The 18,343-nt window shown below is 35.7% G+C and overlaps 1 protein-coding gene across 5 annotated transcripts in view; it reads right to left on the minus strand.

The window, feature by feature from the left end:
- NCOA3 (nuclear receptor coactivator 3) overlaps positions 1 to 18,343 on the minus strand; it is a 188,490-nt gene that overhangs the window by 24,060 nt on the left and 146,087 nt on the right. For all 5 annotated transcript variants that reach the window (XM_027851404.1, XM_027851386.1, XM_027851387.1 and 2 more), the window contains 8 exons: positions 15,475 to 15,649; positions 14,677 to 14,865; positions 14,433 to 14,525; positions 5,978 to 6,118; positions 5,557 to 5,704; positions 4,285 to 4,670; positions 1,822 to 2,687; positions 294 to 429 (listed from right to left, as the gene is read on the minus strand). In XM_027851404.1, coding sequence (XP_027707205.1) covers positions 294 to 429; positions 1,822 to 2,687; positions 4,285 to 4,670; positions 5,557 to 5,704; positions 5,978 to 6,118; positions 14,433 to 14,525; positions 14,677 to 14,865; positions 15,475 to 15,649 — 2,134 coding nt within the window. The remainder of the gene's footprint in view (positions 1 to 293; positions 430 to 1,821; positions 2,688 to 4,284; positions 4,671 to 5,556; positions 5,705 to 5,977; positions 6,119 to 14,432; positions 14,526 to 14,676; positions 14,866 to 15,474; positions 15,650 to 18,343) is intronic.

Here is an 18,343-nt window from a genome sequence, read left to right on the forward strand (position 1 = left end):
ATCTGCATATAATGTCTGAAAGGATGCTTTGTCTTAAAATGCATTCTAACATAAGATCCTTTGTAGGCATGATCTGAGTCTTTATTGTTTTATTGCCCTCTGTATGAAGCAGATACATTACATATAGGCCTTTTAAATAAATGTCTATTATGGAGGTATGAGTTTATCTCTTGGTTCTAGGCAGCATCCTATAAATATAGCAGACATAATCTGTCCATATATTCCTAGTCACTATTTCACAATATTCAGATGGGGAAGACCAAAGCTTTATTTTTAAAAAAATTAAGACTTACCTAGAGGGGTATTTCCTTGAAACATCTGTTGCTTATTTGCCAGGTTATTACCATTTGTGGACATGGCATTGTTATAAAAGTCAGAACTTGTCAGGTCACCAAGAATAGCATCTAAATTATCCAAGTCTCCAGTCACCTAAAGATCAATTTTTACAAAGAGGCTGAATGTACGTCTGTATATTTGCACCCACACATAACTGCATGTGTAGTAAGAAACAAATTGAATAATGAAGAATAAAATGGAACAAATGTCTGAAAATAATGGTAAGTATAAATGTGTGGCACTTATAAGAAGTAAAATAACTAATAATAAATATTTCTGAAAACATCTTTATCTAAGTGAGGGCTGGAAACATGAAGGTATTTACACATATCTATAAACTCAAGCTAAGTACACATGTTACAGCAAATGTTCAGTAGCTAGTATTTTCCTAACTTTCCTAGAAGGGAATTTAATGTCCAGTGTAAACCAAAAGAAAATTCTTCCCTTCAAAATGAGATCGATTTACCCTGCTGTGACAATCACAGAACCAAAAGTATGCTCACATCTGAAAGGTATTTGGTCCTGGTGTTAGGACTTACACTTGACATCAGAGAGACTCTCACAGCAGTGCTACACATCGTCATCACCACCAGATAAAAGAATAAGCACACACTATTCAAAAGTATGTCATAAATAATGATCAAAAACTATTATAAATACATAACAATATGTGTGTAATTTAGCTTCTAAATGGCAATTTATATCTTGATTTTTGTGTTTCTCTAACCCGCTTTACCATGACCTCAGATACCTAGAATTTGGAAAATAAGCATGTAGATGAGATTTTCCACTTCTACCTTCAAACCATGTATATCAATAAACTCAGCTAAGATTACATGACATCATGCATTATTTCCTGTTTTCAAACAACATGATTCAATTCAAGTATAATTTTGATCTTACAAATTTAAATATAAGATAAAATCATAGACTGTTAGAGTCATAAAGGACCTTATAAATACACTCTTAAATAGATATGCATAGACAGAGGGAAAGGGAGATGCCTGTCTTTGGTCATACAGCTAGTTAGGTGAGCATTTGTTTAACTGTAACAGTCAATGAATTTTAAATTTCTTCATTAAGTTACAATTGCAAGATCATGGAATAATAAAGTATTATAATAAGAATAATAAAGATCTTCTTGGAGTCAAGAAGATCCAGATTCAAATATGTTTCTCACACTTAGTGTATGAGTAGGTCACAACTTTTCTGAGCCTCAGTTTCCTCATATATAAAATGGGGATAATGATATTATCCATATCACAGCTATTGTTTGGCTCAAATGAGATTATCCTTCTAAAGCTTTTTTGCAAATTTTAAAGCTTACGTGTTTATTAGTAGTAGTAGTAATATTATATAATTATTACTATTATTGTTTTTGCTGTTGTTATTAATTATATTTCCTAGTTTTCTATCCATGCTTAATACAGGACAGAAGTAACAGAAAACAAATGAGTGAAGTTCTTAAACTACTAAATATGTTACCTCTTCATTCTGTTCAGTCTTAACTTTAATCTCTTTTTCTTGATTTGAAGTAGGTATAGAAGAGGTGCTGCACTGCCCCATTTTATTATCTACACCTTCCACTTTAGGTTTTATGTCTTTAGAAAGTGAATCATTAGGATCATCCCTATCAAGCAGATATCGAAGAAGTGCATTGTTTTCCTTCTTCTTGGGACTTAGCTGCTCCTGCTTAACTATTCCTTCATTAGAAGCTATACTGCTCGTGTCTTTCCCAGTAGCTTCAGCTGTAATCTTGGCTACTTCAGCAGGAGAATTCCCATTCTGCAGCAACTTGTGCAAAATTCTGTGCTTCTCTTGCAGCAGGGAGCCATGAATGTTTGATGTGGAAGAAACTCCTCCAGATGTAGAAGAGGAGACTCCAGAAGGGCTAGTGACACCAGCAGCAGAATCTTTACAGCCTGGATCTAATGGAGAATTTGTCAGGGTGGAATGTCCCCGGTCATCTGAAGAACATGTTAGTAACTGAAGTAGTTTTTTATGGCCTTTGCTTTCAGGTGGTCCCCTCTGATTCTCTGGCCCTTCGACACCAGTTTCTTTACTGTCTTTATCATTGGGGTGGTCCCTGCTATTGGCTTGGCATATGGAACTTTCCACCTGACTCTGTTCACAATATAAGCCAGCAGGACTCTTAGAATCCTGGCTGCCTATTTTACTTTGTTGATTTATGTTCATATTTGGAGAATTATCCAACTTGGGGCCTGGTGAAGAAAGCGTAGACAAAAGAGAAGTCCCCACACCCTCACTGATGGCTTGAAGGGCACTGAGAGAGCTACTGGAGAAACTGTTGCTGCCAGTGTTGCCAGCAGATCCCATTGGAGAATGCATACCTATTAAGGAAGGAGGCCAAAAGAGCTAGGTGAGTGATCAATCAATCGACAAACATTTCTTAAATATTCACTATATATCAGGAATACAAAGTGCTAAGTGCTTGGGATACAAAGATTAAAATCAAACAGTTCTGGAGGGAGACAACATACATGTATATAAATGTAGACAAAATAAACATGAAGTAATGAGAGGAGAGGACAGCACTAGCAGGAAAGGCTTCATGTAGAAGGTGGTTCTCAGGCTGAGTTTTCAAGGAAACAAGGAGAAAACTCTGAGAAGTAAAGGTGAAGAAGTAAAGAAGTAGATTCGTGGCCTGGGGGACAGTGAACATTCAGGAGACAGAAAGGCAGCATCCTGGGTAAGAAACTGCAAAAAGACCAGTTTGGCTGGACCACTGTGTGTGGGAAAGAGAGTAATAGATAAGAAGGCTAAAAAGACTTCAACACGACTATTTTTTGGTGTTGTTCAGTCATTTTCAGTTGTGACCAACTCTTGGCAAAGATATTGGAGTGGTTTGCAATTTCCTTCTCCAGCTCATTTTACAGATGAGGAAAGTGAGGCAAACAGGATAAAAGGGTAAAAGTGAGTCTAGGATCAGGGACTTTAAACGACAACAAAGGAGTTTGTGTTTTATCCTTACAGGCAAAAATGGAAGGGGAACAATAAAGGGAGCCACTGGAGTTAACTGAGTAGGTGAGCAATAAGGTAATCCCTGCATTTTAGGAAAAGTGCTTTGGAAGTTATATGAAGGATGAATTGTAGAGAGGGGAAGCTTACAGCTGGCAGACAAATTAAGAGGCTACTGCAATAGTGCAGGCAAGAGATGATTAGGGCCTGAACTAGATGGATATGTGAGTAGAAATAAGGGGCCAGATGCAAAAGATGTTGTAGAAAAAGGAACAACAACATGTGGTAACTGAATGGATATGGGAGATCCACTGGGAGGATGCATCTTATTAGGACTTTAATTTCTCAAAAATAATGGAGCATGGAAATAATGAACCACATGACAAATTATATACATAAATATGACCTTTAAAAAAAAGTCTCCAGGGCAGCTAAGTAGCACAATGGATAGAGCACCAGCCCTGGAGTCAGGAGGACCTGAGTTCAAAACCAGCCTCAGATGCATAACACTCACTAGCTGTGTGACTCTGGGCAAGTCACTTAACCCCAGTTGCCTCACACACAAAAAAAAAAGTCTCCCAAAAACTGACAGCTAAGACAATATTGGGGTATGAAGGAAATGTTCTAAGGCTATACCAAAGAAGTGCAAGACCTGGCCAGACCTAACACATTGGGACGTCTTCTCCTATGTATGGGTATAACAATAAGACTGCATGCCTTCTGTCTAAAAATGATACTAGCTTGCACTTTGCCTAGGTGTGAAGGAGTCATTCTCTGAAAACTGGTTCCCATGAAATGTAAGCTAAAGCCACACATATTTTAGTCCACAGACTAAGAAGTAAAGGGGTTATTAGCTACATCAATAGCAAGAGTGTCAACATGGCTAAAATCCCAGATCTTTGCAGTATTTAAACATTAACAGGAAGCACACTTAAAAATGGACGAAAAAAAATAGGTCAAGTAAAATACCTGGAACAGGAGAAAACTGATGTGAAGGCATCTTTGGACTACCTCTGTTATGAGGAGAAATCATTATGTTCTGCTGACCGGAGCCAAGGCCAGGGCTACCATGTGGAGGGCTGTTCATATTTAGCCCATAATTGTTGTTTTGATAGGCAGAGGATTGCATTCCTGGTCCAAGATTTACAGAGCTTATGTTATTAGGGCCTCCATATCTAATGCCACTCATCTGTCCCACTGCATTGGGATCTCCCAAGGAGTAAGGCCTATTCTGTACTGGTAGGCTTTGATTTGGTGACATATTCATTCCTCCAACAGAACTGGCACATCCGACTGTGGGAGCTCGTATGTTTTGTCCCACTGGGTTGGGATTTGGTCTATATCCATTCTGCTCTCTGAAAATCACACATTAAAAAAACTCACAAAATTTTACTCAACAATTGCAAAGTTTATTAAGATTCTTGATAAGAGCTGAAATATAGGAGGAAACTAATATATAAAACCACTTCTTCATGGATACTGTGACTATACCTTCAATAACTAAACCAACATAAGTCTTTTTCTAATGAGACTGAATTAATTTCCCTTCCACTAGGTTACTACAAAAATTGCCACATAATTGACATCATATCTGCTGCTCTTTACAAAATTAAGAAGGTTTCAATAAATAAAACTACAAAACTCTTCAAAATTAGCATTTTCCATGAGGCAGAGGTTAGGAAGTTAGAGAAGATTTAAGAATTTTCTATTTAATGTTTTGTATGTCCTGCCTACTCTCACTGAGATGTCATTTGGTATTTATGAAAAGCATATGTTGGTAACTGAAATTTGAATTAAAAAAAAAAACTAACCTCAGTGTTATTATCTCATGGGAGAAATTGGGAAATGGAAAGAAAAGTAGGAACACTTTTCATACAGGGTAGATATGCCACCTAATTTATGCTTTTTCATAGATCAGTTTTCCTGGAAGAGAACATAACAGTTCATCCAATCTACCCCTTAGTCTTCAAATACGGCCTTTCTTCCCTCTGCCCCACAGAAATTGTTTTGTAAACTTCTCGCATACAAAACACAACCTTTAAAAATGTGCATTGCTACTCTCAACTCCAAACCTTTCAAGTTCTAACCCAAAGCATCAGAATCAAACTAACTACTATAGGATACTTTTTCTCCCCTAATTTTTTTTTTACTAAAGTTTTTATATTAATAAAATATTTGACAACTTGATATTTTTAAAGTTTGAGAATAACATAACTGAAAAACACAAAAGAAAGACACTACCTCTGTAGGAAGTGAGTAGAAAGAAAGCCATGGCGATCATTAGTTACTGGATTCCGAAAAAGTTTGCTCTTTGTTTGGGCAGTCACTATAGTCCCATCAGCTAAGGAGAACCGATACACAGGAGTTTCAGCATGTCCTTGGATATAAGCTGTATGAGAGAAATTAACATTGTAGACTGTATCAGTGGAACACATCTAGCAAAGATTAGAAAGAAAATATATTTGAAAATACAATTTTTCCAAGATTATGTAACATTAAGTTCTATATAAAAATTATAAGTACGCCAAAATCAAAATTCTTAAGATACATTCTTATGAGACACTGCAAGTGTACACATAACAAAAATAAAATTCTAAATGTAACAATTCAATGTAAAAGATTCTAAATGTAACAATTCAATCTTTTTTTTAAAGTTCCTTACCTTCCTGATAGTGCCGTTTTTGGGACCATGTCTGTCCATCATTAAGGCTAAAAAATCTCTGGATACACCTTCTGATTATATCTTCAAAGCCAGGTCTCATGGAAGACCTCAGTGAATTTGTATCTATAGTGACAACTTTGCCTGTTTTTAAAGTATGAAGGAAATAAAATATTTATGAGACGTCCACTATGTGGAAGCACTGTAGAAGATAAAGAAAATGAGGGGCAGCTAAGTGGCGCAGTGGACAGAGCACTGGCCCTGGATTCAGGAGGACCTGAGTTCAAATCCGGCCTCAGACAAATAACACTTACTAGCTGTGTGACCCTGGGCAAGTCACTTAACCCCATTGCCTAGCCAAAAAAAAAAAAGAAGATAAAATGGAATTAAGTTGAATCAACAATGAACTACAGAACAAGCTCATGTCTTTCTTAATCATCTGGTGTCATGACTATGTATTTCAGATACTGCCCATATCATCTTTGTATGCATAGCACTGACCGCTGAAGAATGACAACACGTCTAACCATAATATTTTAGAGAACATCTGAAAACATCTTATTATCGTTTCCTTTCACTTCTGGGTGGCTTCAGTGGTTGAAATGTTGCCTTTATGATTCTCTCTAACTTCATAAAACATTTCATGTATAAACAGTAACCGCTTTTTTGTCTAAATTTAGAGGACCAAGCAACCCCTCTCTTAAATAATTCATTAAATATTTTACTGAGCATATGTGATATGCTAAGAATTTCTGAGAAGCTACAGATATTCAGCTAATCCTACAAAGTATAACTGGAAACTTATCAGAGGTTTCTCTAAGTGTACTGCTATCTCTTTCAACTAAACTCTTTAACTTTCAGGATGCAACAGGTGAAGAATATTTTAATATAGCCAGTGAAAAGTCTCAAGATCCACTGTAAATTTTGAGTATTTTGCCAGTTTTTAAAATATCCACATCAATTACTGCAGATGAATAAGACTAACTTAATTTGACAGGTCACTAATCCCAAAAAAGGGATCCCCTCTATTGTTTCTTGTATGTCAGTACATCTCTTTGGTCAAATTAGCTGGCTGCTCTCCTGAAATCATTAAATAAATCAAAACAATAATACCACAATGCTCCAAGTGAGATGAATGTAGAAGTTGGTGAGGTCTACCTCTGACATGAATCTATTCCTCACTTCAACATCACTGGAACTGAGAGAGTGAGCCTTCCAGTCTTGATCCATCTCTGGGAATGAAGGTCTGATTTCCCTGAACTACTTCTGCTCTGACTCCGAACACAAAACCACCAAAGCTCTCCCCAAAACTACGAGGCCAGGACGATGGGGGTATAGCTGGTATTAAAAGTTCCTTCCCTACTCTCTTCAGATTTGGGTTCAGAGTCCACCTTGCCACAAAAGCTACTACCACACACTGGTATTCATTCTGCACTGTGTCACCAAGCTATCTAAGAACATAGCACTTCAGTTCTATAATAACCATGGAGCACCCAAAACACTAGGCCTATCGGGGCCCCTCTCAGGGCCTTTTACACTCTGGCCAACTAGTAGCTAAGTTCTAATGTGGAATATCATCATCTTGGGATGAGGCCAAGGAATTGGTATCAATACAGTGAAGCCCCCAGGGCTTGATCATCAAACAGTTACTGACTCTGAATCACCCCAAAGCTTCATGCTGCCTCCATACACAAACTCCCAGGAAAATAAGTAGGCTGATGCCACTAGCAGGGCAGGTGTCCTCCTAATATCATGGTACATCAGAGAATAAGGGTCACCCACCTACTGGTGCTTTCCCTGGCTAATGGCTAGCAAATGTCTACAGCCTAGTCCTCAATGCCTATAATTCAGAACTTTGACTTGCCAAAGCCCCAAACCCGCCTTTACCTGAAAATATTCACTGCTCATTGATCCCTATCCAGTAGTACCCATCCCTAGTCTCTGTCCTCCTCAGGCCTCTGAAATGGTTTCATCCAACCTTTTCACTCACATTCTTTTCATCTTTTTACAATCACAAAAATGTGCCTCCATCCAGAAATACTACATGTATCAAATGGACTCATTCTCTCATGCCTCAAATCTGTAACTACAAGTGGCCTACAAGAAAAACAGGTATACTCTGTTGTCATTATTGGCCCTTCCAGACCCTACCCTCTGCATGTCACTCATATACAAGGTGTAGTCCAGATGCCTGTGGCTAAACAACACCAAGTACCAAATCACTTTCCCTCCTTTCACAAGTTCAATACAATTGTCTGTCTTAGCACATTTATCAATCTCAACGCTTGGGGCATATGTTCACTCTACCTCAGCTATCCATACAACTAGGTGGCTCAGTGGATAGAGCACTGGGCCTGGAATCAGGAAGAACTGAGTCTAAATCTAGCCTCTGACACTTTGTGACCCTGGGCAAGTCACTTAACCTCTGTCTGCTTCGCTTACCTCAACTATAAAATGGGGATAATAATAGCACCTACCTGCCAGGGCTGTTGTGAGGCTCAAAAGACATTATTTGTAAAGTGCTTAGCACAATGTCTGACATTTATTAAATGCTTTTTTCCTTTCCTTCCTTCCTTGTTATTTTATTTATATTTATATATATATATATAAAAAATATTATATATATATGTATCTCACAATAACCTATAATTATGAAATTCCCATTTTCACATCTGTCTCTGACTCACTACTCTCAATCCTATCTTTGACCTCATTGTGAAAACCCAATACCTTCACTCTTCCATGTTCTCATAGTCTTATCATCACTGTTATGGGCTATTTTTCCTACCTTCATATCCTCAACCTTATATTTAACCAGTTGAATTATACACTATTCTCCAATTCTGAATGAATGAGCATTTTTCAAGTGCTCACAAGATGCCAGCCACTGTGTGAAGTGCTAGAAATACAAGTAGAAGCAAGCAAGAAAATCCTCTGCCATCAAGGAGCTTAAAGTCCAAAAATTGAAGACAATGAACGTAGGGGAATCATCTTTCCAAGAATGGTAGTATTGATGTGATTACTGTTCTGAGCAAAAGTAGGGGGAGTTTATATCAACAAAAGTGAGATCAAATCAGAGAAAAGATCTAATGTCTTACCTAATAGGACAAGTTCATAAATAGGTAATCCATAATGATTCCATTTATTAAATCAATGTATAAAACATTCCAAAGAAATTTCTCTTAGCACTTTGGAGGAAAAAAATTCTCCAAACATTGCTAATGCCCTGGCAATCCTAAGTCCAGTGCAACCCCCACATTCTGACTTCTTTGCAATTCCATGCATACTTCTGAACATTGGTGGTGGAAGTCATGGGTTGCAACATACCAATTTGGCCCACTACAAATTCATGTAATATAATCTCAACTAGAATCTCACGTTTTTATACCATATTCCTTTTATGTTTCCATACTCAACTATTATTCCCAACAATGTAGATGTTCCAAACCCCCTCTCTCTTCAAACCAACTATGTCATTACTTTCCTCTTAACAGAGGTCTTTTGCCTCTTTACAAAGAAAAATAAAAGCCATCAATCCTGACCTACAATTCTTTTCCCCTATTCCATACTTTAAACTTCTGACAATTATTCCTTTTTCTCTACTACTCTGCTCCAGTCTCTAGGCAATCCTGCTTCTAATTCTAGAATTTTATTTAGTTTAATTTTTTTCAATTAATAACCTGGTATCAAATATGCATAGCCAAACAAAACAAATTGCTACTGTGGCCGTTAACAAAGTGTGTGTGTGTGTGTGTGTGTGTGTGTGAGAGAGAGAGAGAGACAGAGAGACAGAGAGAGAGACAGAGAGACAGAGAGAGAGAGAGACAGACAGAGAGAAAGAGGGGGAGAGACAGAGAGAGAGAGAGAGAGAAAGAAAGAGAGAGAGAGAGATTTTATAGCCTAAAATCATCACTTCTGTTAGTAAGTGGGTAAAATGGTACATAAATAATCCTTTGGAATCATGGTTGGTAATAATTTTGCTCAGAGTTCTTAATTTTCTTTTCTTTTCTTTTTCTTTTTTTTTTGGGGGGGGGGCTAGGCAATAGGGTTAAGTGACTTGCCCAGGGTTACACAGCTAGTAAGTGTTATTTGTCTGAGGCTGGATTTGAATTCAGGTCCTCCTGAATCCAGGGCCGGTGCTCTACCCACTGCACCACCTAGCTGCCCCCAGAGTTCTTAATTTTCCAATGTTAGTTGGACTTTGCAATAATTATGTTATTATTATTTTAATTGCTCTCTTGCTTTATTCTTCACTCTGCCTCAGTTCATACAAGTTTTTTCAAGTTTCTCTAAAACCACTGACATCAACATTTCTTACCACAGTAATATTCCATTTAATTCATAAACTATAATTTGTTCAGCCATTTGGTTATTGGACACCACCTTAGTTTCTTGTTTTTTGCCACAGTTGCTATATTTTGACCATAAGAGTCATGGTAGCAGGGTGAACATAAAGGTCATTTATTCTTTATTCTTTTGGCTTATACCAACCTAATAGTGGTATTCCTAGGTCAAAGGGTATATACACAGTTTAGTAACTTTAGGGACAGAGTTTCAAATTGATTTCCAGAATGGACAGAACAATTCACAATTCCAGAATAGGATGTTACGTACTTGTTTCACCACAGCCCCATCCAGCATCTGATATTTTCCTTTTGTGTCCAGTTTGCAACTCTAATTGGTGTGAGGAACATTAATCAGGCATTTAAAGCTCTTCATAACTCACAATATCTTTCATTCTACTTATACATTGCATCCTGCCATGTATTCAGTGTACAAGTATTCCTCATATACAACACCATTTCCCATCTCCATGCCTATACATAGTAGGACCCCATGCCTGGAATGCTATCTTACTCACCTGTACCTCTTAAAATTCCTAGCTTCCTTCTAGACTCAGATTTAATGCAGCTCTTTGCATAAGGATATTCTTACACCCTCAATTGCTAATATATTTCCTTGTAAGATTACTTTCCATCTACTTTATATCTATCTTTTATTTACTTATTACTACGTAGAAGGAATATACCTTCAACTAAAGCACACAAAATATTATGTGGATTCAATAACAAAGTGTTCCTAAAAGAAATAAACAACAATTTAAATAGCTGAAGAAATATTCAGAGCTCATAGCTGGGCCATGCCAATTTAATAAAAGTAGAAATTATGATATTACCAAAGTTAATTTATAGTTTTAATGTTCTGTGAATCAAACTATCAAAGGAATACTTTATAGAATTCAATATAATAATAAAAATCAACTGGAAAAGCAAAATATCTAGAATACTAAGGGAAATAATGACTATAACACTTCTAGACCTCAAACTATACTATAAAGCATGTCATTAAAACCATTTGGTTTTGGTATTAGTTAAAAATTAGAGAGGTAGATCAGTGAGGAAGAGATTAGACAATGGAGAATCAGAAACAATGGAATATAATTTAGTGTTTGAAAATCCAGAAAACATAAATTAGACAGGAAAATACCACTCATTTAATAAAAACTGATGGGAAAATTCAAAATCAGTATGGGAGATATTAGTCTTAAACTAACATTTTCTGCCATATTACACAATAAACTCTAAATGGATTCATTAGAGTAATATTATGACCATACCATAAAAAAAATTAGAAGAGAAGCAGATAATATACTTTTCACATTTATGGACAGGAGGTAAATTCTTAACCAAACAAGGGGGTAGAGGAGATTGGAGAAGATAAAACTGAAAATTTTGTTAACAAAATTGAAAAGCTTCTGCACAAACAAAATTAATGCACTTAAAATAAGAAAAGTAGTCAAATGTGGATAAAATCTTTGTATAAAATTTCTTAGATAAGGGTTTAGTATCAAAGATTTTAAAAAAAATAATGTATTCACATGAGAAAAGAGAGGGAAGGGAAGGAAAGGGGGAGGGGAGGAAGGAGACGAAAGAGAGGAAGAGACCAAAAATGGTTCCCCAATTGATAACTGATGAAAAGATACAAACAAAAAGTTCTCAAAAGAAGAATTGCAAAGTAATAACAATATAAAAGATTGTGCCAAATCACTAATAAGAAAAATTCAAATCAAACCAACCCTAAACTTTTACCTCTCTCACACTCTATATATGGAAAAGACGATAAAACATGGGATTGTTCAATGTTGGACAGCTTCTAGGAATATAGTGTACTGTTGGTGAAGTGGTGAAGCAATACAATCATTTTGGAAAGCAATTTCAATTATGTACCATAAATTTTGACCTAGAGAGTCTAAAATTAGGCTTATGTCCCAAGGAGGTCAGTAATAAGAAAAAAATTCCCACATACAGCAAAACATATATATCAGCAACTTTAGTGATAGCAAAATATTAGAAACAAAGTAGATAGCCATTTATTGGAGAATGTTAAAACAAATTGTGGCACATGAATGTAATGTAATATTATTATAATGAGAAATAAGATTTGAGATATGATACAGACTGAAATAATCAGAGCCAAGAAAATCATGCACAATACAACAAAAATGGAAAGAACCACAAACAAAATCAAAAGGCAATATTACAAAATTTTAAAGAGTAATAATGGCCTTTAAAAAGAAATATGAAAAGATACCCTCAAAACTACTTCTTTTAAAAAAGTGAGAGGATAATTAAGTGAAAAAAATAAGAGGATCCACAGATATGATACATTGCTCTTATTTTCAGATTTTTTCAATGTGTTGATCAGTTTTGCTGATTTTTTTCTGTTATCAAAAATATTATTTGCTACATGGGATGGGTCTCTGGAAAAGGGAGAGGCAAGGATACTAGGAAAAATTTTGGTGGCATAAAAAAACAAAAGATATAAATAAAAATCTGCTTTAAAAAAAAAAGAAAGCATGTACTTTGAGGACAAAGACTGTTTTTGATATTTCTTTGTGTCCTCAGTATTTAGCACATTGCCTGGAACATAGGGAATTAAAGGCTTAATAAAGGCATGTTATTGATTGGATTGTTGTTAGTTTTTTTACACATTATATCCCCTCAGTAGAACGTAAGATTCTTCAAGGAAAGGAATTTCACTTTGGATTTCAGAATCTACTAACAAGCAATAGATATAATAAATTTCTGCTAAAATGAAGTAACATAACATATCTGTTATGTATTAAATTGCAATGGATAAGCAAGAGGTGATTCTGGATTACATTACATAATCTTAGAGTCCAGGAAACAAAAGAATCTAAACTTTCAGAAAGGATTACATAAGAAAATGGATGGGCAAGGGGGAAGAGAATAACAATTAGTATATACTAAAGTGGAGATGTGGCTAGACCAGGTTAGGGATTCAACATGGTTAATGCTAACAATAAACAATCACTACAAAGAAAGGTACAAGAGACAAAAGCAGCTTTTGAATCATTACCATAGAAAGGAAGAGACCTCAGATGATAAAAAAAAGTTAGCATTTCACTACACAACATTAGCTAAAATGTCCAGCATAATAACTGTGTTTCTCTAGCAATCAGGAGATTTAAACTGTGACTTCTTAATCACAGTTTAAAATACTGACTCGGTAAATGGGTTAAACATAAATGTTTTATTTTTGTTTCTTAGGCATAAACCCAGGTGCAAGACTGTCCTACTAAGGAGACAATTAAGACTTCCAAATCATAAGGTAGGAACTATTAAGTCACTTGATTGACTGATGTTTTTTGTTTTGTTTTGTTTTGTTTTTGTCCTTCAACCTTAAATTCACGTAAAGATTTGAATGAGAAATAATAAATACCAAAGAGCTAAAGTACATAAGCACATGGCAATCTAAAAGGTGAAAAATTTCACTGTAACATTAATTTCACAACAGTATGAGACAGAGGAGAATGATTTCAGAAAAATCTAGAAAGATTTTTATGAGCTGATGCAAACTGAAGAGAGTAAAACCAGGAGAACATTGTACACAGTAAAAGCAATATTGTAATGGTGATCAACTATGAAAGATTTGGCTACTCTGATCAATACAAGGATTCAATACAATTCCAAAGGACTCATGATTAAAAATGCTATCCACCCCCAAGAAGAGAACTGATGAACTAAGAGCACAGATTAAAGTATATTGCTTTTCACTTTATTTTTCTTGTTTTTGGTTTTTTGGGGGGGGGAGGGAAGAACATGGCTAATACAGAAATATTTTGCATGACTTCACAAGTATAATGGGCATCATATACTGCTTGCCTTCTCAATGAGTAGGGGAAAGGCTGGAGAAAGGGAATGTTAAAAATAATAATAAAGTATGAGGCATAAAAATTAACATTAAAATAAAAATATGGACAGAAACTCAACCCTTGCAAAAAAAAATTCTATGTAGTTTGCTTTTTTCTTAAATTCACTTTATTGACATCATTTACTAAAAAGATGGAACATATAGCATTGTGGCAAATATTTTTTTTTAAATGTGGATGTGGGAGGATGAAACCAGGCATACTTGTAGCACTGATTAGTCTTACCTGAAAGGTCATGTTTAGTAATAAAGCTTTCAGGGTTTGAAGGGAACACTGTACTGATGCGGCGTGCCACACATATCATACAAGATTGTAAATCTGTAAATAAAAATTTAACCCATTTCAGATTTGACAATATTTTATGAGGATAATAAGTACTTTGAAAGATGAATAAAGAAACATAGAAACACAATGATTTAATCATTTCATCTTTTCCTTTTGTTTTACACATTTGAAATATAACACTTACCTTCTCCTTCCTCCATCATAGCTCGTGGCTGAGATAAGGCAAAACACTGCATTGTCTCATATCTCTGGCGCATATCAGGACTGCCACCCACATCATCTAGAATATCATGCACTGTTTTCACCAACATACGGCAATTAAATGTGTGACTTTTTTGTCTAGGTGTCTCACTTGTCCATGGATCTCCATTTACTTTAGAAAACAAATCATAGGAGAAAGAAATAGGAAACAAAATGTCACTTCGGTATACAAGGAATCTAAAGCTCAGTACACTCAGAACACAAAGCAGTATTTTGCATACTTCAGTAGAGGAGTTGGATATACTAAATATTTTACAAATCATCAATTGAGTACTATATTCCAAGATTAACACAAATTCACCGGGAACTGCAGTCATGGGAACTGTCTAAATCAGGGGCGGGGAATCTGCAGTCACAGGGTCACATGTGGCCTCCTAAGTCCCTAGGTGCAGCCTTTTGACTGAGTCCAAGTTTTACGAACAAATCCTTTTATTAAGAGGATTTGTTCTGTGAAGTTTGGATTCAGTCAAAGGCCTGCAACTGAAGACTAGAGAGCAACATGTGGACTTGATGCCACAGGTTCCCTACCCCTGGTCTAAATAAATAATTGATAACTGTTTGAATGTTAAAGAAGATTGTGTATGTAAGAACACAAACACATCACTGCTTCTAAAAGCTCTATTTGGATGACTTTAGTCAAACTTTCCAAAACTGAGCTAGATAACTAAATAAAAAAATGTTTTTGGGTGTGTTTTTTTTTCTTAAACAAAAATATAATTACCTGCTGACTTGGGCAAATTCTTGAGAAAATCCTTTCTGTCATCTTCATGCAAGATACTGTAGACACTGGTATTAACCAAGTCTTCTTGCTTATACTGCAGGTACTGTGTGACATTTTCTGACACAAATACAATGGTCCCATCACGATTCACCACAAAGAGAAAACCATCTAAGGCCTAAAACATAATTGTACAAATATATATTAATATCTGACTTGATTGGGTTTGGTTAAAAAGATCTTTTATTTTAGTACCAAATGATTAAAACAGCTGTCTTATACTCCCCCCCCATCTATTCTTTAAGAAAGTACACAAAACTAAATTAACACTTTTCCATTATTGGTATTAGTATTAATTTTGATTGTAAACCCTTACAGTCATAAAACAAAGGGAGACAAATATAATTTTCAGAACAACACACAAAATTTAGGTTCAAGTTCACAATAGGAATGCATAAAATGTAAAAGCTTTTGCAAAAATAAATTCAACACAATCAAAATTAGGAAAGAACAAACAAATGGGAAATAAATACTTGCATTCAACATTTCTGAAAGTGTGAAGTACAGAACCAGCTGCACCCCTTGGATTCAATGCCATGTATCAGCTTTGGGACCCACATTGTATCAGTATCATCAGCCACAGTCCCTCTGATTGGAGCAAAAAACTCGTCCCAAAGCTTTCATTTAAAAAGGGCTCTAAATCCAGCCATTTCTCACCCACTGACCTCCTGGAAATCAACTCCACAACCATCATACCCTACCCTGCCCCACCCTGCCCTTCCCCCAAACCCCTCCCAATTTAAACTACCTTTTGGGTGCTGTCTTCCCTCATTGTAAGCACCTTCAGGACAAGGACTGTGTTCTTATCATTTGAATCCCCAGCAATTACAGTGCCTGGCATACTGTAGGTGCTCAATATTTACATAGTATTGAATTGAAAGAATGACAGAAAATCTATATGAAATTGATGTATATAAGATTAAATAAGGGGCAGCTAGGTGGCGCAGTGGATAGAGCACCAGCCCTGAAGTCAGGAAGACCTGAGTTCAGATCCAGCCTTAGACCAAACACTTGACATGTACTAGTTGTGTGACCTTGGGCAAGTCACTTAACCCTGATTGCCTCACCAAAAAAAACAAAAACAAAAAAAGATTAAATAGATGTGATCAAAATTATATAGAGAGCTTTCAAAAGAAATTGAAACTATTATCTTAAAAACTGTTCAGAATTACTCATTAATACCCATTTTAAAAGCTGTAGTATCCCTCACACAGTTCAAATTAGAAAAGATGATTATTTATAAGGGATAATTCAATTCTGGAGGGGCTATGGGAAGACAAGTATGCTAATTCACTGCTGATGAAAGTGTAAACTTATCCTACCATTTGGGAAAAATTTTGGATTATATGAGTAAAGTTACTTAATACTTCATATCCTTTAACCGAGAGACTTTACTGTGGAGATTATACCCAAAGGAGGTCAATAAAAAAAGACTCAGGGGCAGCTAGGTAGTGCAATAGATAGAGCATCGACCCTGGGGCCAGGAGGACCTGAGTTCAAGTCCAGCCTCAGACACTTGATACTAGCTGTGTAACCCTGGGCAAGTCACTTAACCCCGACTGTCTCACTGAAAAAAAAAAAAAAAAAAAGACTGACATGTATACACACATTCATAGTAGCATTATTTGTGGCAATAAAAACTTAAAATACATATCCAATAATTGAGGGTGGTCTAACTGTGATATATGAATGGCAAACATTATATATGAAATTCTGAAAAATGAAGAAAGTAGAAACAAGATGAATACAATGGCCACAAAAGTATACATAAAGGTATCACTAAAAAAGGAAACAAAACTAAGGTGAAATACACAGGACAACATAGGTCCATACTATCAAAGGTCATAAATGATAATTATAGATTTTTCTGATAATTCATAAACAACAAAAGTAGAAATTAACATGTACGAACATAGTGCAATCACACTGAGATGGTTTTACTTAAAAATTTGGGGGGAACATACTTTGTTGGAGGGTGGGAAGGTTCTGTTTTTGTTGGGAAGTGTTTCGTATTCAAACAAAATGTATAAATTTAAATTCTGTTTTTCAAGGATTTTATCTTTAATAAAAAATTTTTGTAAAATCTTGAGGAAGCAGGAAAGGACATGAAATTTAAAAAAAAAAAGTAAAACAGAGGCACCTAGAAGCAGGAGGTCAAAAAATGGACTGACTAGATTTGTTTCCATATCTTAAGAATCTGAAATATGTTTCTCTGATATTTAGAGAATACTTCATTTAAAGCACTGTCATTTGATGGAAAGAGAGCTAGTATAACAAGGCCTAGGTTAGAATCCCAGCTCTTCTCCTTACCTGTGTGAGATAACACAAGTCTCTCAATCTTTTGGGGCCTCACTTTCCTCATGGCGTACAGACAGAAAGTTGGCCTAGAAACTCGTAAGACCCAGGTTCCAGTCTTGCCTCTCACACATACTGGCTGAATGACTCAGAGGGCAAGTCACTTAACCTCACAGTGGCACAGACAGTTCTCTAAAATTAAGTTGCAGAGAAGGCTCCGACCTCTATTGGCAAAGGGAGTTTCCTCATCTGAGAGTTCCCTATATCAATGAAATCACAGGTCCAGTACCTCTGTACATATTCCTATCCCTATTCTATCAATTAGGGAAATTGTAACAAAAAATTAAACATGTTTTTAATACTTACAAAGATTGTTTACCTTTACTATCACATTAAAATATTAATACTTTTAACTACCAATCCTAAAAAGAAAAATGTTTCTAAAATTCTTTTTAATACCATTCATAACTGTATCATTTTTACCATTCTAACATTGACAATTATTTCAAAATATATG

This window comes from Vombatus ursinus, unplaced genomic scaffold (assembly GCF_900497805.2).
Source record: "Vombatus ursinus unplaced genomic scaffold, bare-nosed wombat genome assembly UNPS02000580.1, whole genome shotgun sequence".
In the NCBI taxonomy this organism is placed as follows: Eukaryota; Metazoa; Chordata; class Mammalia; order Diprotodontia; family Vombatidae; genus Vombatus; species Vombatus ursinus.